The sequence below is a fragment of the Amia ocellicauda genome, chromosome 23 (genome assembly GCF_036373705.1).
Source record: "Amia ocellicauda isolate fAmiCal2 chromosome 23, fAmiCal2.hap1, whole genome shotgun sequence".
Taxonomy (NCBI): domain Eukaryota; kingdom Metazoa; phylum Chordata; class Actinopteri; order Amiiformes; family Amiidae; genus Amia; species Amia ocellicauda.
Window position 1 is genome coordinate 5,476,521 of NC_089872.1, and position 23,908 is coordinate 5,500,428.

Genomic DNA, 23,908 nt, shown 5'->3' on the forward strand with positions numbered 1-23,908 from the left:
AACACGGTGATATCGATATAAGAAAATATAGTACTTTGTGTAAAGTCACAAACTCTTGGTGAAATCATAATTCAAAAATCTCTGTTCCTCAAGCTATGATGTCCTTGTAGAATCAAGTGATTATTGTCAGTGTAGTCTGAATGCAGAATGGTCTGCCAGTGAGGTGTTAGTTCTTGAAAAAATAAATAAACAAAAAAACAACTCAATTCCATTAAATAAGGAATATGTGTTTCCATGAATCTCTGTGCAAGTGACAGATGCAAATTTTCAGGTCAAATCATATTTATTAATGTGTAAGATAGCGATCACTTTGAATAGAAATGAATGTGGATATTTATCCGATGACTGGCAGTCAAATATTAGGAGATGATTGAAAACGGCTTCCTTGTCAGTTATCCAACTGTTTATGTAATAAATAGTACATAATGCTATTATTTTATTATAATAAAAAAAAATATATGTAGTGTGTGAACAGGAGCAATAACACGTACGGAATATTGGTGGCAAACAGACTCAAAAATTATAATAAAACCCAGACAGAACAGTATGTGTCCCAACATTTTTTCAACCTGATATTAAAATCTGAATATTACTGCCCCACAGAAACAGAGTATAACATATTAAAAGTACAATCTGAATGAAATGTTAAATACCATAGTTGCTAGTATAGTACAGACAAAATTTATATAGTCAAACAGTATGAGTCAGGGTTTGTTTTATGAGTTGTAAGACCAGTAGCCAGTGGCGTAGTAATGGGAGGAAAGGAGATGGCGATTCAGGGGGCCCTGAGATGTGGGGCCCATGCAGCAGGGACATGCCTGTTTGTCGCAATCTCCCTTCCCCCTATCCATGCCGCGATCTTGGTACTTCGTACCGCACCTCGGCAGCAATCCTTCCCCCAGACCGCACTTTGCCAGCCCCCCCCACCCCCGGACCCGCACTTCGCCAGCAGGTGGCCCTGAAATCCTTGCTACGCCCCTGCCAGTAGCTAAGGCAATGATAATCAAAAGACCTGAAATGAAAAACATTATAGATTTCTAAATATTCTTTTTTACTATCTGCATGTTCAACTTTCATCTGTCACCTTTGAAATACCAGTACAAGATAAAATATAATGAGTTTGAGGACCACTAGCTTACACATTTCACTTTACTGCTGAGGTTAACTGATCCTTTCCTTTCTTCCAGTCCAATTTTGCAATGGGAAGACTCCCTTCAACATACAGAAAATGCTACATGTTAGACTTTGGCCTAGCACGGCAATATACCAACACGAATGGAGAAGTCCGCCCTGTAAGTAACTGCCTAATTTTGTATTGCTCTTTCATTTGGGTTAGGTCAGCTCACTGGTTTTGTTTTCCTTAAGCTTGACTACTAGCAAAGTAGCTCTTGCTTAAAGTGGCTTTTGCAAATGATCTTCAAATCAAATGTAGCTGATTACATAGGAAAAAAGAAAAAACATGCTGACTGCTTTTGTTAAGAAATATATGTATGTATTCAAATGACTATTGACCTAAACAGGTTTAAGTAATGATACACAATTCCCAACTTGATATGGGATCTCGTGCATCAGTCAAGATGTCTTTAAAAGCCATGTTTAATTAAATGATGCCTCTTTATTATTAAACTGATTCTTCATTCTAATTTGTGATTAAAGCACCGATGTCAGAAAAAAAAAAACAACTACCGTATCGAGCTATATTAACTCTAATTACCCAGACTGGTTTCCTTTGATTTGAGTTTTTGCATATAATTTGATTTACAAGGATGTTAATAGGGTATTCATTTTGTGACAGAAAATGTAAATGTTTTCAAGAGGCAAACAAAACCCGCTTTGCCTCAAGATGAAGCAAAGAAGGGTTACTGATGAAGAACATTAATTCTTAATCCATTTCACATGAAAGCCATTCTGATTTCTCCAGCTGGGGTTGTATTGACAGTTTGGCATACATGCATTGCAGCCTCATGTTTGTTCATTGCCTATTAAGACCAATTGTAAAATAACAGACAAATGGTGAAAATATCAAAGTGTTGTAATTTTCAGTCTGGGGACATGTGAAAGTTTTTATTTTACTCTGTGCCTAAGATGACAAGTTTTTCACCCCAAAACCACTTTGTAAAAAATTTATTTAGATTAATGACTTAGCTTAATGACTTAACTTAACTTAAACAGAGGTTCCCCCACAGCCGTATACACTGAATTTCATTATATGTATTTTTTTTTTAATATAGATTACATTTGTTATAGTGTATTGTACATTAAGTATGTCATCTGCATATAATGTGCTACTCTGAGAAGTAAATGGAACACAAATCATCTCTTCTTAGAAGTGTACTGCATACAACAATGCATTATTTTTTTGTGTAATCTATTAGGCATGGATGTATATATGCCTCAAAAATATATGTACATCTTATTCCAATGTCTTTACACTGCAGGAGGTCAATGTTATTCAAATATGTTAAGGGCTAGCAGTTTTTCACACTTGATTTAATTGAAGGAAGTCAACAGAATATAGGCAAACAAAACTGTGAGAAAAAAACAGCTTTGCCTTGTGCTTATACTATTGATTTGCGTTCAGAAAAATGCATGCCCAGTCATTTATTCGGAGCCAGCCTGCTGTTCACTGGGTCTGTGCTGAAGGTGATTGCTTGCGGGGGTAATTATGGGATTCGATAAATAAAAATAAAACAAGGACGTTACATAGTGAAATGCAGTGAATGTATTCAGAAAGACTCTTTACAGTTTTCCAATGACAGAAGTGATGTTCCAGCCACATGCAGAATTACGCGCTTGTTTAGAGACATACAGATCATTATTTAAGGCTCCATTAGACTTTAACAATACTAAGCTGTTTTTTTGTTTCTGTTTATATTGGTCTGTATTATAATTATATTTCTTAGCAGATGCCCCTATCCAAGGCAAATTACAATTGTTACAACATACCATATTATTTTTGCATATCTAGTTAAAGTACCTTGCTCAAGGGTACAAAAGTCCTGGGACTGAACCCACAACCCTCCACTCAGGAGTCCAGAGCCCTAACCAGTACTCCACACTGCTGCCCTATACAGTATAATCGTCTGAATGCACAGGCTTAAACTCAGATGTAGTGTCGTTACACACAATTTTGTCAGTTACAATTACACACAAGCCCCGTTCACCTTTTTCATTAATGTCTGAGTGCTTATTAAACAGGCTTTTCCTGAATCCTGCTTCCACAGGATAAGGACTCTGTCACGATGCCAAAACCACAACCCATACATGTGGTCCAACTATCCTGGAAAATGATTAGTTTCTCGCAAACTAGATAAAACAGATTACAGATCCTCATTGTGCACCTTGACTCCCATTCTGTACACTGAGTTCTCTGCAGTGAAAACTAGACGGATGCCCTCAGTTTAACATGTCTAATGGTTATTTGCTAGGCAATGAGTACCCATCTTGGCTCTGTGCCTCCTATTGTGCATCAGTATGGGCTAGAGCCAAGATGGATCTGCCACACACAGGCACCCGAAAATAAACTGGTGGACTGTGCACTCTGCAACGCATCCAATGATCTCCAATTGCCCATTAACTCTGCCGACCACTACGGCTTTCCCATTAGCCTGTGGCTGTTTAAGATGAAAGTAGTTCATCTTAGTCACCATAGAAAGCATCTGAGTGGCAGTACAAAGTTTGCACAACCGTGGTCTTAAGTCCATTCCATCAACTGGAATCTCCATGGTTTAATTTAGGCTACAAATGTGTTCGATAAACTCATTAAACAATATAAATCAAATAAAGTAATCACTACTTCGCCATCACAGCTGTCCATGACTGTACATCAGTTGTCTACTGACAGCTCAGCTTGGAAACAGTGATCTCTCAACCAGCGGGTCCCAAACATTTTCACACTGAGGCCCAGTTATTTGTGGCACAGCCAACATACATTTTATTGCATTTAATATATACACACAATGCACTCGTACAAAGGAAATAGTGCAATAGAATACAGAACACTTGAAGCATTTTAAATTATTTTCTTAAAATTTGGATGGATTGTTTTTAATTTTGTTTTTGAGAGGAATGTGATAGCGTGCAGGAGGAAATATGCTACAGACTGGCTGCAGATGGGCTAAGGGCAGGAAATGGTCAATGGACAGGCGTTTGAAAACCACTCCTCTAAACTACAGGGCCTAGTGTGGTTGCTAAGCAGAGGATTTTACCAGCTGATCCACTTTGGAGCCCTCACAATTTGATCCTTTTTGACTCAGAAGATCTATTATCTACTCAGGAATACAAACTGATTGAGTGCTGGTATTAATTGTATGTGATTATAATTTAACACATATTAAAAGTTAATCCACCCAGAGGTGCCTCTTCTGTAAACCAAAGCAGATACAATTCTCATAACAATCTCCCTGATGGCTTTAAGTGGAGAAAAATAAAAAGACTCAATCAGCTGCAACCAAGCTTTCATATCTTATATCGAGACATAAATCTTGTTTGGATAACAAGTGTTTAATTATACCATCAGCTTATTTGTTGCAAAGGCTACAGTTTAAAAAAAAATACAATTAATTTGCGTTCTACACAAGTATGTACACGTGTATCCTTTTGGAAAAGAAGTAGACTGTTCTTTTAAAAGATGTCAATCTCTACACGTCTGCTAAATGTTAATGAAGGGTTTGCACTTTGCAGTTAAAAAGAATGATTAAACCAAGCTTACTTGGAAGATCATAATGATTTTTTCCCCCATTATTTATTTTATTTTTTATTTTTGTATCTACGTTACTCATTTTACTAGTTTTTTAAGGAGGATGTTTCAAGTATGTGACAGTGCGATTGACTAACCTTAATTCTAGTTATATTTGTTTTACCTTTTGGTTATTTGCTAATATTTGCGCTGGGCAGGTTGTCTGTATTTATATTGTGACCTGCAAAGTCAACCCGTTAAAGGCTGTATATAAAATCTGCTTTATTAGAGTCAGGGTTGGAGGTGCCTGGTCGTGCAAATTCAGGGGGGAGCTAAAAAATCATCTCACATCCAATGATACTGATCCTCCTTTGCCTTTTTGACATTTTCTTTGAAATAATATTCTTCAAGCTTTCTAAAAAAAAACAAAAAACTCTGGTCACATGTATGTAATTGCATTACTATACTCTAGTCATCTCTGACAAACAGTTACAGGCCTAACAGGCTAGTTCTTTGTGGGAACTCCATTGTTTGTTTTCATTAAGATAGTGCTAAATCACAGCTGATACAGCAGATGTTGCTATGATATGATCAAAAGCACTTCTTCTGTTTTGGCTCTGATTAACATTGGTGCACAGGGGAGGGATACATCATGTTTTGATAAGAGTGATGTTGCCTTAATTACATTGGACACTTACATTGATGCTAATTATTAGGTGACATAATGAGAGAAAACAAAGGGTAGCAAAGATATAAGTCATGCAGACTTTGTGTACTGTTATGAAGTCACCGCACTGATTATTCCCAACTGGTTGTCAAACACTCCCCCCTGAATGTTTGCTTTCTTGAAGATGTTCATTTCTGTATCACTGCGCATGAGACTAAAGACACTTCTGTTTGCATACAAACCAATATATTACACACACAAACCAATATAGTATGCATGCGAAGTTGTGAACCAATACTGTATGCATGCAATCCAATGTATTATGGCCTGTTTGGCCCCTCATACTTTTCAGTCATATTTTGTTAGAGCCGAAGTCAGGGAGTTGCTGCCTGGTTACTGCTGTAAAAATGAAGGGGAGAGGAACAAAATTAAGTTGTCCTGCAGGAATGTTAAACTGATAAACTGAGAAATTGATAAACTTATTGTGTTCCTGACTGGGAGATAAACTTAGTGGTAATGTTACCCTCTGGCTTTAAACTGAGCAAAATATGAATGTCACAGACAGAACACAGGGAATGCCTGTAACATGTGATTGGTCCTCAAGCCTCATTTGGCAGTCTATGAGGAATGCTGCTTATTTTAGTAATGGAAGAGGGTCTTGTTCGTTAATAAACAAATTAATATTGAGCGAAAAAACAGATTCACTTTGCAAACCACTTGAAGCTTCCGATAAACTTTCAAGGAGCCTGTTGTTGTTTATTGGTTAACAGGATGACTTTGAGAACAGTGGGCCTGTAGTGCATCATGTGTTTTGTATTTTCTTGAGAGGAGAGAAAAAAGGAGCACAATCTGGGCTTTGAAAGAACATGTCTGCAATCGAGAGCTCTCTTCCCCTTCTCAGAAGCTGCTCGTTGCTCTCTTTGTAATTTCCACTGGTTGGCATGCTCTTCCAGAAATCTACAGCATGTTATTCAATGGAGAAGGCAGGGGGGAGCTTGGAAAACCATCTGTTTGTGTAGTCAAATGGAAGCAAATTAATCGGAAATGTGTCTTGGGTGCCAGTTTGTTCTTATACTGGGTTTCCATTTGTGCTCTCTTTATACTACCTCCTCACATCCTGTGCAGTTCAGAAATTCATCCCCCCCCTCCCCTCCCCATCAATGTATCATTTTACTCTTGCATAGAATATTTACATTTATTTTTGAAACATGTCTTTTACTGCTGTAATCCTCATATAGGCCTACACCTTTAAGCAAGGTAGAGAAAAAGTGAGAACTATCAGTAGTGCTGAATTTTGTAAGGGAAGAAAAGTTATTCCCACACATACTTCAGGCTAGCTTCCATCTTGCGTGTGTGTGTGTGCGCGTACATGAGGAAATTCACTGGCCTACACATTAACAGAGAGAGAGGCTGAAAATGTGGCTAATGTCATAGGAGGCCTTAGCCAGAAGAAAATAACCAGATGTAATGGGATTTGGAAAGATTTTTAGACCTCTCAGTTTCAAGTGCTGGTGCCATTGCTTAATTTAGTCCCTGTCTGAATGGCTATTCAGAACTTACAATTAGAAGTATCTTAATTCCCTTCTTCTTAAATTCTCTTCTGAGTGCAACTACATGAGAGGAATATATGCTGTGTCTGTATGCATCAGTGGACGATGTTCTGAATCCTGGCTTGAGCTGGTATTTGTGTGTGTGTCTGTGTGTATTTCTGTAGCTGAGTCAGCTGCTCTCCATTGATTAGGAAGGCAAGCCTCCCATGATTCAACCTGCACTGCAGTAGTTTTCTCAAGCGATAGTAAACCCAGCAAGTCACAGAGCCTCCAGTGAAAATGACCTTCAGCCAACACTGTGGATGACACTGAAGGCAGAGAGGAGGATTCTCAGCTGCAGACTCTTATACTGACACCTGGCACTCAGCTTAAAATGATTAAATCAGGCTTGTCTTATAAGGAGCTGGGATAATGGAGTATATATTTATAGATTACACATACAATTCTGATTTAGTATGCAAACATTCGCCTTGATTCCTGTATACTATAAATAGAAAACCTGACCATTCTACATAATCATTTTAACTTATTAACTTGGTCCATGTTTTCAACGTCCAAGGCCTGTAACTGATTAATAAAATATTGTCCCATTACCATTTTTACTGTATTTTTCTACCCTGTTTGTTGGTTGGTGGGTGTGGCCAAATTCCTGTATTTTCTCTTCCCAACCAATCAATACATTAATTGTAATATGAGTCATTCTATGGACCCCTAAACTACATTGTAATCAGAAACCCTCTGACACACACACCACATTTTAATTGCCATTTTGCCATTTTAGACATCGAAGGCCTCCATTCCTTTTTCAGAATTAATTTTAGTAAAGTCAATAACAGACCGCTAGAGGCGGTTTTTAAAAAACACCAGTCTTTTTTAAATGTTGACTGCTGCACCTTCTGGTAGTATTAAAACATCACCTGTAGGTTTGGAGACTGCTGGATGTAGACTTGATGTCTACTTATGGGTGTACGCTCAGTGACATATGAAAACAATGATGAAAACAAACCTGGGAGTCTAGAACCCATTTTAATGGATTGGATTGCTGGTTATATCATTAATTTAGTTTCTGGACGTATGCAGTTCAAGGAGTATGCTTATAATAACGGAAATGTCAAACCTTTTCATCTTCTTAACAGCAGAAATGTTGTTACTCTAGGTCTAATTAAGTGAAACATCTGATTTTATGGTGCTGTGTAGAACCCAACAAACACTGGGATGCAGAGATGTTTAATTAATCGTTTTCTCATTTGGTCCATAAGTGATTCTCAAGATTAATACACTATTGCCAGGTGCAGGCTCTGTAATTAGTCGAGATTTGAAATAATGTACTAGTCAGCAAGATGTACTTTTCTCTCTGTATTGAGTTTCATTCCTTGCAGTCCACTCAGACATTTCACCATAAAATGATCTCTTAGTGATTTTTAGATTTTTAGAATACTTCCGGTACCACGTGCCAGGCCAGGGAGACAGGCAGAGATTAGAAAGTTTAACACGTGGTTGAAAGCTTGGAGTAGGGTAGAGGGGTTTAGGTTTATTGAGCATTGGTCTTTCTTCTGCGATAGATGGGACCTGTACAAACCGGACGGTCTACATCTAAACAGAAGGGGGGCTAATGCATTGGGAGAGCGTATGTGCAGTGAAATTGAGAATCATTTAAACTAGGAACCAGGGGGGCAGGGAGCTCTGACAATGGGAGATGTTCCTCTAAGGAAAGAAAGCCAAGGGAAACTGCTAGTAGGAAAGTCCTGAAATGTTTGTACCTCAATGCCAGGAGTATAAGGAACAAGATGTTAGACTTGGAAGCCACAGTGCTAGCATGTGACTACGATGTTGTAGGAGTGACAGAAACATGGCTTACAGAAAATGATGGGGATGAAGTTGGAAGGATACACACAGTTTAGGAGAGACAGGCAAAATCGAAGAGGGGGTGGGGTAGCATTATATGTGAAAAATGACATATAGGCAGAAGAACTTGTGGGTGAAACTTTTGAACAAGAGATCTGGAGGATTAGCGGTAGGAGTGTGTTACAGGCCACCAAACTCAGATATTCAGAAAGATGCTGCATTGTTCAGTGTAGCAAGGATGTGGCTGTTATAATGGGGGATTTCAATTTCCCAAACTTAGACTGGGAAAGCCCAGTGGGGACTACAGAAGCAGAAATAGAAATGGTTGAGATTGTAAATGACTGCTTTCTAACTCAATTTGTCAGGGAACCAACCAGAAAGAGTGCATGTATTGACTTGATCTTTTCAAATGACCAAGATAGAGTCAGGGGGGCAGCAGTTAGAGAACCAATGTCAAATTGTGATCACAATATGGTTAGCTTTGAGGCATACTTTCAAAAAACAAGGTCCAAGTCTAAAACAATGGTCTACAATTTTAGAAAGCAAACCTTGAAGGTATGAGATGGCACTTAGAAGAGGTAGACTGGAGCACATTGGATACAGAGTCAGTTGAAAATGGATGGGTATATCTTAAGAATATACTACTTGAGTCTCAGGAGCAATTTGTACCAAAACTTAGCAAATTGAGGACCAAAAAACACTGGCCAAATTGGTTTAATAGAGGTATGCAAAAAATTATCAAGAGAAAGAAAATGTTGTATAGCGTATACAAAAGGGATGGTGACGAAACAAAATACATAGAATATGTTGAGCTGCAAAGAGATCTTAAGAAAGGGATCAGGAAAGCAAAGAGGGAAATAGAAAGAAACATAGCTCTTCGAACTAAAACCAATGCAAAGAGCTTTTTTCAATATTACAACAGCAAGCGGTCAATAAAGGAGGAAGTGAAACAGATTGGTGCAATCACAAGGGCAAAAATGGAGGTATCTTGTAAAACGAACAAGATGTGGCAAATGTTCTAAATTAGTATTTCACAGAGGTTTTTACAAAAGAAAAACAGATGACATGCCACAGGTTGACAATCAGTCCAGTTAAACCCTAAGAGAGATCAGGATAAATGAGGAGGAGGTACTAAAGGGACTAGCAGAATTAAAAACAAACAAATCACCTGGGCCAGATGGGATATTTCCAACAGAAATGAGGGAAATTATTTATAGGCCGCTAACTCAATTATTCCAAATGACACTTAGAACAGGGGATGTGCCAACTGACTGGAAGATAGCAAATGTCATACCAATCCACAAGAAAGGGGACAAAACTGAGCCAGGAAATTACAGACCAATCAGTCTCACCTGCATCACTTGTAAAATGTTGGAAAAAATGATTAGACAGAAAATAGAGGAGCATCTTAATGAAAACCATATTCTTGGAGATAGTCAACATGGGTTTAGACGAGGCAGATCATGTCTTACTAATTTATTATAATTTTTTGAACATGCAACTGCAGCTGTAGATCACGTGAAAGCATATGATATGATATACTTAGATTTCCAAAAAGCTTTTGATAAGGTTCCACACCAAAGACTGATCCTCAAATTGGAAGCTGTAGACATTCAGGGTAATGTAAGTAGATGGATTATGAACTGGTTTATGTATAGGAAACAGAGGGTGTCGATTAGAGTGAGGTTGTTAGTGGAGTTCCACAGGGATCAGTACTAGGGCCTTTGCTTTTTCTAATCTATATTAATGATCTGGACTCTGGGATAGTTAGCTAACTAGTCAAATTTGCAGATGATACTAAAATAGGTGGCTCAACAGATACAATCTTGGCAGCACAGACTATTCAGAGGGACTTAGATAATATTCAGTTGTGGGCCGACACCTGGCAAATGAAATTCAATGTGGACAAGTGCAAGGTAATACATGCAGGTAACAAAAATGTCCACTATAATTACACTATAGGAGGTACAGATCTAGATGAAGTAATGCATGAGAAAGACCTAGGAGTCTATGTGGACTCCTCACTTTCTCCATCCAAGCAATGTGGGGAAGCAATAAAAAAGGCAAACAGAATACTAGGGTATATTGTCAAAAGTGTATAATTTAAAACAAGGGAAGTAATGTTAAGACTGTACAATGCGCTAGTTAGACCTCATCTGGAATACTGTGTGCAGTTCTGGGCACCACACTTCAAGAAGGATATTGCTGCTCTAGAGGCAGTTCAGAGGAGAGCAACCAGACTTATTCCAGGTCTGAAGGGAATGTCCTACTGAGAGACTGAGGAAACTGAACCTTTTCACCCTGGAACAGAGGAGACTACGTGGGGACTTGATCCAAGTCTTCAAAATCATGAAAGGTATCGACCACATCAAACCAGAGGAGCTTTTCCAGATCAGCAGGGACACACGCACCCAGGGACACAAAAGGAAATTGGGCTTCAAGGCATTCAAAATGGAAAACAGGAGACACTTCTTTACACAGAGAGTAGTCACAATCTGGAATAAACTACCCAGCGATGTGGTAGAAGCTGAAAGTTTGGGAACATTTAAAAATAGACTAGATAGGATCCTTGGATCACTTAGATATTAATGGACACCAAACGAGCACGATGGGTCGAATGGCCTCCTCTTGTTTGTAAACTTTCTTATGTTCTTATGTTCTTATGTTCTTTGCTATGAATGAAATGCAGGAATACAAAAGTAAATACATAAGCTCTATATTATTATTATTTTTATACAGGCTTTTCAGATTTTTCCTTGATAAGGCCGAAGATTGTTGTGAGGCAATAGTTTTCCTCTGCACCACCCTTACTAATCTTAACCTACAAGTCTGTCTTGAATGAATGAATGGCAATAAAAGTGAATCTGAAGCAAATGATGGGGTTGCAATGAATAGGCCAGCATGGTTTGGCAACATGTTTGGTTTCAGTCAAGGAAGTATGGCACACCAATGCCAAAAGGTATTTACTTGTATCTGAAGCACCAGTGGAAAAATTGGGATTTCAAACTGATAATTCTCGAATGCACTAAGGAACACTGAAAATGCACCTGTCTCTAGCCAATCCCAGTGCAATGGTAGAGGTTGTATATTAAATACACAGTAGTGCTTCAGAATTGTTGCTCATTTCATATGTGCACAATACATTTTGCTTTATTTTATAATTATTATTTTTGAAAATCATTTAATTGCTTTGTTTCCAAACCTGGAGCACAACCTCACCACCCAGACTGCACACATGGCACTTAAATATTTATCACTGCATATTGAATTTCTTCCTCGACACTGAACAACTGGAACTTGGCTGGTGGCGTGACTGGAACAAATCATCACAAAAGTGTAGCTCAGAAAGGGCATTCAGTCAGAAGTTATAAGCAAGGTTTCATTACACGTTGATATTGTAACGATGAAATCAAGTTATTTTACATCATGTGCATTTCTCTTTCATTGTGTTTCTCACTTATGTTCTCTCATGGATCTTTTACGAGTAATTCTGTTTTTTTTTTTTTTTCTGATTTTGATTGCCCCTGTTATTAATTATTCCAGCAGAATTAGGTTGTGTGGAGATTTTTGCAAAGCGGAAGGACAAGAAGAGGAAGGGGAAAGAGAAATATCTTAGTGGCGTACCAATACCATTTTCACAACCTTATTTTAATTCCTCCCTGTGTATGATCTCTCTCTAATATTTTCACCAGTCACATACATAAGCCCATAAGCTCGAGTCCTACCGGGCCACATAGGCTTCTGGTTTCCATATCACACTATTCTAAGCAGTAATTTTGCTAATTGAACTAATTGTTTGCTTAATCAGAGCAGCTTGACTGTTGGAATGTCACCTCTAGGGTCCAGATTTGAGGAACTGGTCAAATGCAGCAGAATCAACAATGGAAAATGCTGGAGAAATGCATATGATCTGACATGAAAGGAATAGGAAATGAAATAACGTTAAACAGGGCAGACGATATGAACTTGTCTTGAACGACAGCAGTTGCATCATTTTATTATTAACGTCTTTTGATTTACGTTACTTTCACATATTGATTTGGTTTGACTATGGTTTTTGATTATTCTGCTTTATTTGTCATTGTGTCTTGATTTTGTGTTTCTTCTTCTTCCTTTTATTTTGTGTTTTACAGTTCCTTTTGGCCTTTTATTTTGAAGCGTATGTTTGACCTGTTTCTCCCATCAGCCCGCTCGCTCGCTCGCTCCCATCACAGTCACAGTTTGACAGAGTGAAGTTGTGAGTGTGCTGTCACCAAGCTTTTTTGTTTCGCACTGCTGCTCATGGGTCTCGCCAGGGATTTGGATCAGCCAGGGCAAGGAAGCTCTGTCATTCAAGAATCTGTATTGAAGTAATAGGAACACTAAAGACCAATTAGTAGGGTCTACTGTACTGTTCTCAAACAAAACAATAACATTTTCTTTTAAACTTCTTCTCATAGTGAAGTTTCACATGTTACTGACATGAAAATGCTCAAAAATATCTCCCTTTCCATTCCTGTTCAGTAGGGTCTTGATTTATTCTCTTACCAACTCAGGGATATGGATGGTTACAAACCAAATCACTTGTTCAGTTTTATTTTTTTATTACTGGTCAACAGAAAACCACACCATGTCCCCCAATAAGGAAAAAGTTGTCTATTGAGAGAAGATTTTGAAAATGGAGTGCAATGATCTTCAACCTTTTTGAACATAAGAAAGGTCTCAAGCTGGCAAACTTGATTTGGCTATTTGTATATTTTGTTTGGTGAATTTCAGCCTTGAATCTATTATAGGAAAGATTCAGCTGTATGACTGGTTACTATATTTTTCTCTCTGATCCTTCTTCCCTGTTTTACATTGAAAGATATTAAATATTTTGAATCCCATCATATTTTCCACTGGACAAGACTAAAGAGATTCAGTACCTATCCGTTCTTGACAATCATTTGAAACCATGACTTAGTCTAATTTCTCCTCTTTGACCTTTCCCCAGAACACCACTGTCCTCTTTGTAACTGGATCACTGTGTTCTAAATTACATCTTACTGGAGCATTGTACCATTTTAACATTTCTTCACTTGATGTACCATACACTTTTTTGATGTATATCCGTGTTTTTGATTTGGCTTTTTTTTTTGGGCTTGTCCAGATAATGTCAAATTTTCCGGTTTGATATTTGTAATGTAACCTGCTATCTGCACATACAATTTGTAAACCTTATATTTAATTGACTGGATGTCTTCTCAGTTTGTAATAGTGAGAAACAAACAAACACACAAGTTATCAAGATGTTAAAATTGGAATACAAAATAACAGGAACCTTGGGATACTTCGGTAAAATTTATGCTTGTTTTTGGTGTACAATACTACACTCCCGGCCTGATTTATTGTAAGGGTAAGATCAAAATGAGAAGACAATTCTTAACTGCTTTGATTTCAACTCTGTGCTAAAGCTCTGGTGAGACCCTTGACTGCAGCCGAGTCTCTGTTTGATTTGTTTGCTGTAGTTTTTTTAATTTTAGTTGCAAGTTTCCTTCAAGTCAGTAAATTTTGTTACGTGCATGTTTTTAACTCAAAAAAACTAAATGCCAGTTCCTGCATATCTTTCCTACAAAGTGCATTACATTTAAATCGGTGATTGCACAGTTTTTAATGTGAAAAGCATAAACAGGCCACTGGTCTAAACATATAAGGACTCCAAAGAACTCTTAAAACTGAATAAAGTAATGATGCTAGTTAGTCTTTGGAGCAGAATCCTTATAAGATTGAATAAACGTGCTTTGAATGGTTGTGGAATATGTATTTTATTTACATGTTTTCTCTTTGTTTTTTAGCCTAGAAATGTTGCAGGATTTCGGGGAACAGTTCGCTATGCTTCAGTTAATGCACATAAAAACAAAGTGAGTGCCTTCTACCATTTCAGTTTGCCTTAGGTGTCTTACATATATTTTACTGGACATCAAAGAACCTGGAAATTCAAATTTGCAATAATATTTTATGTTTCCATGTTCTTAGTAGGAGTCCCTTTGTTTGGGATTCACTGTGATAATGTAAATGGCTGTTCCTAAATGATCAATGACCCATTCCCTGTGAAATGCCATTATTTCTGACATTGACAGTAATGAAATTTCAAAAGTTAGTCCATGCATTTCACAAACTTTATTAAATTATCCAAGTTTGTATTCATCTCTATATAAAACACATCCATGTGAGACATCATACATATTCTTTCACTAGATTGAATAAAAAAAGAGAGAATTGACACATCAGCTCATATAAAATAAAACCATAACGTTCCCCTTTTCTCTCTGCTAATTTTCAGGAAATGGGTCGCCATGATGACTTGTGGTCCTTATTTTACATGTTAGTTGAATTTGCAGTTGGTCAGTTACCTTGGCGCAAAATTAAGGATAAGGTAAGCACTTTTTGTTCACAACAGTTTCCAATCCTATTGAAATGTCTTTAAATCAATATTACTAGAGTAGTTCTCTCTGCCAAAACATATGGTTAATATGTGGATTTTTGTATTGAATACAGTTATCTGCACCCTTATAAATGTTTACTGCAGTATAATCATAGTAAAAAGTGTAGCAAGGCAAAGTTAAATCATGTTTGCTGTTTTTTGGTGTCAAGAGTATTAATTATGCATAGTCCGTCCTCTTTTATGTTTTTTACAGGAGCAAGTTGGCCAGATCAAAGAGAGATATGACCACAGGATGCTGCTCAAACACATGCCTTCAGAGTTTCACACCTTCCTAGATCATGTATTAGGCCTTGATTATTTCACTAAGCCAGACTATCAGGTAAAAAATATATAATTTAATAGATTTATTTTGCCTTTTAGTTGATGGTGTTTCTACTTTTCCCTGATCCAATTTGAAATGGTTCTAATGAGATATAAGGCACACACTTTATCAGAACTTCAGCCCAACACACATTTTCACACATTTGAAATTGGCTTTCCACTGCATTGTCTCAAGAAGCCCCTTGGAAACAAAGCTACATTGAAGGCAACCATGGACGACACAGAGTGGGCTGTTCTGCAGTTGAGGTGGTGCTGCCCAATGTTACCCTGACCCCTGCCTAACTGATTGTATGCTTTATTGTGCTCCGCAGCTTTTAATGTCAGTGTTTGAGAGCAGCATGAAGGAGCGGATTATAACGGAGAACGAGCCGTTTGACTGGGAGAAAGGAGGCACTGATTCATTGTTATCAACCAGCACCTCCACCCCACCCCAGCACAACACGAGGCAGACGGCAGCCATGGTGGGGTAAGAGAATCTCCCTCTTCAGACCGAGTGCCTGTCCTACCCCCTGTAACGAATCCACACACAGACACCCAAGGAAAAAGAAAGTTTAAAGGAAGGATGTAGTAGAGTCTTCATTTTGTCACAAAATGTATGTGGGACCTCCTTCTCCCATACACCCATCCAGGTAGTGAGAGCAGAAGGATACTGATTACATTTAATTGAAAAAATAGTTCCCCTGCCCAGATAACCTGGAAAAACGCCAAAGCACAACAAGTTTGATTTAAAGGCAAGTATTGCACAAGTTCCCTCTTCATGTAGAAGTCAAATTAAAAAATATATGAAGGCTTTCACACACAAGATCTCCCCAAAAAGATGGTCTCAGATTGATGTCCATAAAAAAATTGAAAAAATGAACAGAACAGGTGGGGGATGAATATTGGCCTGCCTTAACCTTGGGCTTCAGAGAACTACTTTAATGATAATTTATCCTCTTCAACTTGACATTCATACACAAGCACTCTTACTTGCAATCACATCGGAGAAAAGTTACAGCTTTCCGTTTCCATGAGGATCCTCTCTTTGAAGCCGTGGTCTGCAGCGGTGCGGCACAGCGTACTGCCGCACCAGCTCCCTATCCAACTGATTAGATCTCCGGAGAGAGCCATTTCTTCCCCTCGCATTCTCAAGCTTTTTCTTTAGATCTGCGTTGTTTTGATAAAGATCAAGAAAGCGGTTTCTGTGGAGCAGTGGGAAAAACTTGGGGTGAAAATTGACGATACCGAGGGAATAATGTTTGTTATTATGATAGGAGGACGGCAATGTCTGATTTTATTTTCTGCTCAAATACAGGACAAACCGGCTATTAGGCATGATAAGCAGAATAAATGGTCACCCTCTCTGTCTCTCACACACAGAAAAGACTAGAATAAACTGTCCCTTTTCAGGCTGCAAAAGATTGTACATTAGGACTGTTTGGGCTACTGGGCTGTGCAAGGTATTGTAATTGCAATAACACTAGAAGAAACAACTTCTCTTGAAATACAGATGGTTCATAATGCCAGAAAAAAATTACCAACCAAATGCCTCTAGGGGAAGCTAAACAAAATATAGTTCCCAATATCTTACACAAAGGATGAAAATATGAAGAATAAATGTGCATGCAGATCTCTTAATTTGTATTCCGAGCTCAGAGCTGATGTTAGCTTTTAAAATGATTAATGCAATGCAACATTTAACATTGCACCCACCCGATTCAAGCAAAACGGCCTGTGCTAATTCACAAGCATTTATATGCAGACCACATTGAATCCTGTCCTGCACTGTCTAGACCTTGTGCTGTTTGCCTCAGATTTAGACTAGACTTAGACTAATATGGACTACACTCAGTTTAGGGGGAACTAATTCAATTTGGAGGTATTTGCTGAAGTATTAAGATACATATTGTGTACAGTACACTGATTGCGGATGTAAATTAAAAATCATTTGCAACCCAAAAGACTGGCTGTCCAAATAAGTAACAGACATACTTACTTTAAGGAATATGAATGCTTTAATCTCCTTGTTCTGTTTTAACTGGATGATTTATCGTCTTCATGTACCACTTTTAATAACATTGATCATTTAAAACTTTCTTGTGTGGGATTTGACTGCTGTTTTTGGCTTACACTGTTTTATTGGCTTGTACACCTGCAAATCCAACCTCCGGGTAATGTTATAATGGTGAGACTGACGTCTTAGTGAATGATTCAGTGGAGCGAGTGCAGATCGCAGTGAATTGAAAACTAGAATTCGGGTCAAACCTGGAAACGTAAATAACTTCTCTTCTGCCCTAATAGAAGCTCCGGTCAAAATCCTGACCTGGTGATGCTTAAAATGACTGATCGTTTCAAGACATATGCACTGTGAGCACATCTCACTTTATTTGTTATTTTGTTTGCTTTTATTTAGAAAGCTTCAAATTCCATGACGGTGAAAGGGTGATGTGAGCATTGCTTGTCATTGAGGTCTTTGAAGAGATTGTCAGCATGGGTCACAGCAGGTCCATTTCTTCCCCACCCCTTTAATACAGTTGCAGACAAAAGTTTTGGCACCTGTCAATTGAAACAGTGCTATTCATGAATACGTTTACCTTGATAAAGCTTTAACAATTATATATTTTTCAGTGTGTCCTGAATAATGAATTATCCTAGTGAGTACTTCTAAAACTCCCAACATAGATTATTTCAGAGTGAGGTGCCAATACTTATGGCTGCAATTCCTTAGATATCAATGGAGAGGCAGACAAAAGTATTCACACCCTGTCCAGTAAATCAACCAAATTTAAAAGCATGCTATGGTTAATATAAATTAAGAGTGAATACCTTGGTGTCAAGTGAAGGGTGACAGTACTTTAGTCTGCGACTACTATCAGTCTTTTGAGGACATCTGGTTAACTGCATTTTTATTATCATTTGGTATGAGTGACCATCATGCACCAACGCCTCCTACAGTAAAGAGTCAGTCTAACATCCATGTGAATGTCGAGATCACAGTCCCCATTGCCAATGAGAGAGGTCTAAGCTGTAACCTGTGACTGGTTGTGTATGAAAGCTGAGAACCATGGGAAGTGGCTAGTTGACGCACTTAGGAGCTGGAGTCTGCAGTCTGGAGCTTGTGCTGTGGAATCCATGCCCAACAGACCTAAAGTGCCTCTTGTTTCAGGGTTGTGAACGTGACCCCAGTGCCCGGAGATCTGCAGCGAGAGAACACGGATGACGTGCTGCAGGACGAACACTTCAGCGACCAGGAGAACGCCCCCCCGGTGGTCCCCGGTCGGCAGAGCGAAAGCCAACTGCCCAACGAAGTTGAGGTGTGGGAAGATACTGACTTCAACCGTAACAAACTCAGGATCAGCATCAGCAAGGTACTCTCCTGTGGCCTCTCTGCAGCATCTCGCCAGACCTGTGTCCATCACACACATTGGTCATTTGTGTGTAGCACCTTTGTTACAACTAATCCTGGTCCTTGGGGAACTACTGGGTCCTTGATTCAGCTCCTTGATTTCCATAGTAGCCGAGTCAGAATTGATGTTGTAGGGAAATTGAAGGTACATTTTTGAGGCCAACCTGTAGTCTTGATATTCTGTGGAGCTGAGACTTGGTTTCTTAATTGAAGTAGTTATTTGCTTAGTCCAGATTAACATGATCTTTAGCCACTGATGTAACCCTTGTATAAAAGCTGAAGGATGTGGACCAGAGATAAAGACCATTGGTTACAAATCACACATGCTTCTTATTATACATTTTGTCCTAATGTAATGTAACTAGTCTTAAGGACTTCAAGTAAGAATGAATTGATACTCAGGACATAATATAAACACTGGGTTACTCTTATTCATATACAAAACACAAATCGTATATCACAACTGAAACATAAGAAGGGTTATTTTCAAAGGATTTAACCAGAATCGTAGTGAAATGGATTTCATCTTTGTTGTTGTAGTTGCTATTATTTGTATTACGGTTCTTATTGTTTTAACTGCAGTGTCTGTGCTCATGCAGAGGACTGTTTGTAGGGGGATCAATACTTATACAGATACTCTTTATCCCAGAGTATTTGTGTGTAATTTTTATTTTATGATCGCTTCATTGAGAAAATATTGTGCAGGCAATAAAGAATGCATTGATTTAATACACTGGGGGTGAGGTGGTGTGTAGTGTAGCGCAGTTTGCCTCAGCAAGCATACTAGTAAATCGTTCAATTGTAAACTGTCAAACTCACTGAGTGTCAGCTTAACAAATAAAGCCGCGTATATCACTGCAGTTTGAAAGGTTCATTTCAGCAGCAAATTTACATTTTAAGTTTTTTGCAGTGCCTATACTCCCTGTTTTAGTCCAGTAACTAAAACAATATATAGTATAAGGCAGCTATACTCTACTAAATATTCTACCTATGATTGAATAAGCTTTGTTTTGTATAGAAACGTGTATGCAATACAAATCATCTTTTGTTGACTGTGACACCTTGCCAGTTTTGCAGAAGGAATGACAACTCCAGATTTATAACAACCTTTTGTTTACCACAAAATAGGATTTCAAGCTTTTGGCTACAATTTGTCTAACACATTTTCTTTCACAAATTTGCAATGTCACTTGGTGTCTTCTGGACTTTCATAAATTAGGATCAGAAAAGTTGTATGTCAGAGAAGTATTAATCAAGGTAAATGTTTAATGCAAAATTTTAAAAACGTTTTTTTTTACCTATATTTTTCCTTTACACTTATAAATACATGCATAATTGAAGAACGTAACACAGAATCCCAAGTTTTATTGAAAGTTCTTTAACTTTAAACTCAGACAATACTGAAGATATATCCAACAGGATTTACATACATACATTTACAGTTTCTTCATCTCTAAAAAGCAAAGCATGCTACTTACAATTCGGAATAAGTTGCCAAGTAGTTTGTTCAGTATGTACAGTAATCTTCTCAAAGTCCAAAAAATAATGAAGATTTTCTGTCAATCCAAACAACTGTATGGACAAAAGTATTGATACCTTTCATTTGTTTATTAATTTATACATTGAGACAGTGTTCATTGTATATAATTGTATTGAACTATAGTTTAACAATATTGAGTAAACTGAATGAATTGTTGAGTAGCGTATTCAAAATACTTTCAGACACAGCTCATAAGTGTTGGCACCCCTTGTCTCGACATAGTTCACTCATCTGCAAAAAAACTTGCATTGCTACTTGCTTGGGTGAATCCTAAAAATAATGAGCCAGAAGTTTGTAATTGGTGAAGAATGGTTTCATAAACAATAACATTTTCACTTTCATATTCTGTGGTCTTGGACTGGTAGCAACATAATCCATTTACATTTGGTTATATTAAGTACATAAATAATAAACTTTTTGTTCTTATTTTCCACTGTACATATTTTTGTGTAGGTTTTATTTTTATAAATTCATGCATTATTAAATGTTTTCTAATAGGCAATAAAATGCAGCAGGTGTTTTTCTACTATCAGTCAGTTACATTGGATAATTAAATGTTACCACTGTAAATTATAAAATGTATGGTGCTGTAATTAGTTTTTCCTGTTATCGAATGCATCTTCTTTAATATGATAATATTTTTGACATTTGCAAAACCTGCTTCTTCTCTTAGCTGTGTTTGGTGCATCAGATTGCCAAATGTGTTATTTCATATCTGAAATGAAGCTGAGATTTTAAGTGTGACTCGTAGATGGCACTGCTGATAATATATTATTGTTCAAGATGTTTCCACTTTTTTTTTATGTAGCTTTTCCTATCCTAGGCTGGACACCAATGGGCACCACCCTGTGCTTTCACAATGGTCTGGGCATGTCGGCAGCAGCCCTATATTTAACCTTCATTCTCCCTCGTCATCGTTTCTCCTCAGGCACAGAGTGCCCTGGAGGAGGACCCCAGCCGAGGAGCCTGCCCTGTGTCTCCGGTCAGAATTCCCCCGGAGTCACCCAGCGTTCAGGTGCGCTCTCTGAGGTACCGGCGGGTCAACAGCCCCGAGTCAGACCGGCTGTCGGCAGCAGAGGGAAGGGCAGACATCTGTGACCGAAGGTGGGGGTTCCGTTTTATTTTGCCACACCTGCTGTACTCTATTGCTTCTTTCAACAAGGTATTCATTCAGTGTCTCCAACCAGCTCTGCATTCGAACACCCAGTTTTATGGTTAAATGAATGCAATTAAATGAAACCTCCAAGAGACTGACATTTGATTCACATGTACTTAATTCTGCTATAACCGTATTAAGAATACAAATCAGAGACAGCCAATCTTGAATTGTGTATGCGGTACCCAATAAAAACGATTTATTAACCACACACATTCACACTACAGTTCATGTTGACCTGACACTTGAATGCATTTGGCTGACTTGTCAAACACTCCGTTAAAATCCTTTAGAAAAAAAACTATGTAGTCAGATATGCTAAGCTTTGTTTTTCACTACATCTGTGCCTGCCAGTGGCATTTTAAATGATGGATCTTAGCCTCCAATTAATCTTCGGATTATCAAAATGTTGGCAGATCCCATATAAATGGAAGGAATCGTGGGATATCTAAGTGCATCACTGATTGGTGGTTTCAGAATAACAGAACTGGCTTCTCTGTTAATCTTTTTGTACGTGAAAATTATGAATTGACTTAAGCCAATAGTTTCATTAACAATATGCTTATTTCCTGCTAACTGGTTTTGAAATTGCCGTTCCAGATCTAAAATGGACATCCTAGGCTCTCCGTCCAGACAGGTGTACTCCTCTCAGCCGGCGCAGATGCTGTCTGTGGACACTGGGCAGGGGGACCGGCAGGTGAGCGGGAGGATAGAGGTGTCCGTCTCAGTGGAGCACGAGGCCCTCAGCAACGCCTTCAAGTCTGTCCCCCTGGCTGAGGAGGAGGACTTCGACAGCAAGGAGTGGGTCATCATCGATAAGGAGACGGAGCTCAAGGACTTCCACCCTGGGGCCGAGCCCAGCACCTCGGGCACCACGGACGATGAGCCGGAGGAGTTGCGGCCCATCGAAGAGCACGAGGAGAGGAGGAGGCTGGGGGGTGCGGAGGCGGTGGTCCGGCCCAAGGAGGGGCGGTCCCGGGGCATGCTGACCGTGGCCGAGGAGGACACATCGCGGAGGAGCGGAGGCCGCGGGGGCCATTCTGCGTCAGAGAGCAGGCAAGAGATGCCCACTGTCAGCCCTGCCCAGTCTCCGTGCCACTCGCTGCCTTCCACCCGGCCCAAGCGCAGGGAGTCGGAGCCATCTGGTCCTCACAGACAGGTAAGGGCTTCCTCAGCACTCTGAAAGGGCTTCTCTGACCTGAAAATGCTGCAGACCACATTCCTAAATCCCTTTGTGTTTCTGTTGTTGTTTTCTTTTCCTTTTCCTTTCTGTCATGGAATCTGAACATAAAGGAAACAGAAAGAAACAATTTGGTCGTGTTCAGGGATCCCGGAACTCTTTCTTTTCTTTTCTTTTCTTTTCTTTTCTTTTCTTTTCTTATCCATTCAGAATTCTTGAAACCTGAAGATAAAAGAAACAAGTCTCTTGAGATTCAGTTGAATTACGATCCTTTCAAAAGAAGCTAAAATGGACCAAATCCTAGTGTCTTCAGATGTTTTTTTAAATTTGATTAATCCTTTATTTTGTATCCTGTTGTATTTTTTTTAACTTTCTCAGTTTTTTTATCATATGCAACAGCTTTAATCCTATAGCTGTTTGTGCTGTGCAATAAAAACAACATGAATTGCAAGTATTAAAAAATAATAAAAATAATAAATAAAAATTAGACTAACAGGAATTGCCTTGTTTAGGATATACATAAAAGTTGCTCATCATAACTTGTGACTCTTGTGTGATCTAGGAATGTGGTTTGCTGGAAAAAAATAAATATTGAAAATGGAAAGAAATTTGAGATTTCTCGCACTGAACTGCCAATGAATAAGTTTAAATAAGGAAAGAAGGTGTGCCTTAGTTTATTTTTTTAAAACAAGATATGGTTAAATTTAACACACACAATGTTAAATCAAAGCTTATGTGTCAACAGTTTTAAGTTAGTTTTCCTGCTTTTTGTCTGTAAATTTTGACCAGCAATTGTGCTCAACTGTGCAACAACAACGAAACAAGATTTCACATTACATATTACCGGTGATCACAGTTAGCACAGCTTATGATATCTGTGTTCTGGATAGTAAATCAAATGCATCTTATCTCCTGTGTTTGCTAATCAGACCTTTAAGGTAAGTATTCTCTGCGTAAATATCGGAATACATACTTCTTTTAATATATGCAACTGACCGCATACTAAAAACCTGGGAAATATAAGCATGCTTTTAAAGACAGTGTTACAGAAGCGGGGGTTGGGGGGTTCAGTTCAGTACTTAGTGATGCACCTCAGAGACATTTTTCAAGTGCTAAAAATGTT

The 23,908-nt window shown here is 38.4% G+C and overlaps 1 protein-coding gene across 1 annotated transcript in view; it reads left to right on the top strand.

The window, feature by feature from the left end:
- The window catches only part of LOC136719373 (tau-tubulin kinase 1), a 57,714-nt gene that overhangs the window by 12,236 nt on the left and 21,570 nt on the right, over positions 1-23,908 (top strand). Inside the window, exons 5-12 of the mRNA XM_066697297.1 lie at positions 1,188-1,292; positions 14,554-14,619; positions 15,042-15,134; positions 15,397-15,522; positions 15,836-15,990; positions 18,670-18,871; positions 21,378-21,553; positions 22,206-22,764. Of these exons, the coding sequence (XP_066553394.1) occupies positions 1,188-1,292; positions 14,554-14,619; positions 15,042-15,134; positions 15,397-15,522; positions 15,836-15,990; positions 18,670-18,871; positions 21,378-21,553; positions 22,206-22,764 (1,482 nt within the window). The remainder of the gene's footprint in view (positions 1-1,187; positions 1,293-14,553; positions 14,620-15,041; positions 15,135-15,396; positions 15,523-15,835; positions 15,991-18,669; positions 18,872-21,377; positions 21,554-22,205; positions 22,765-23,908) is intronic.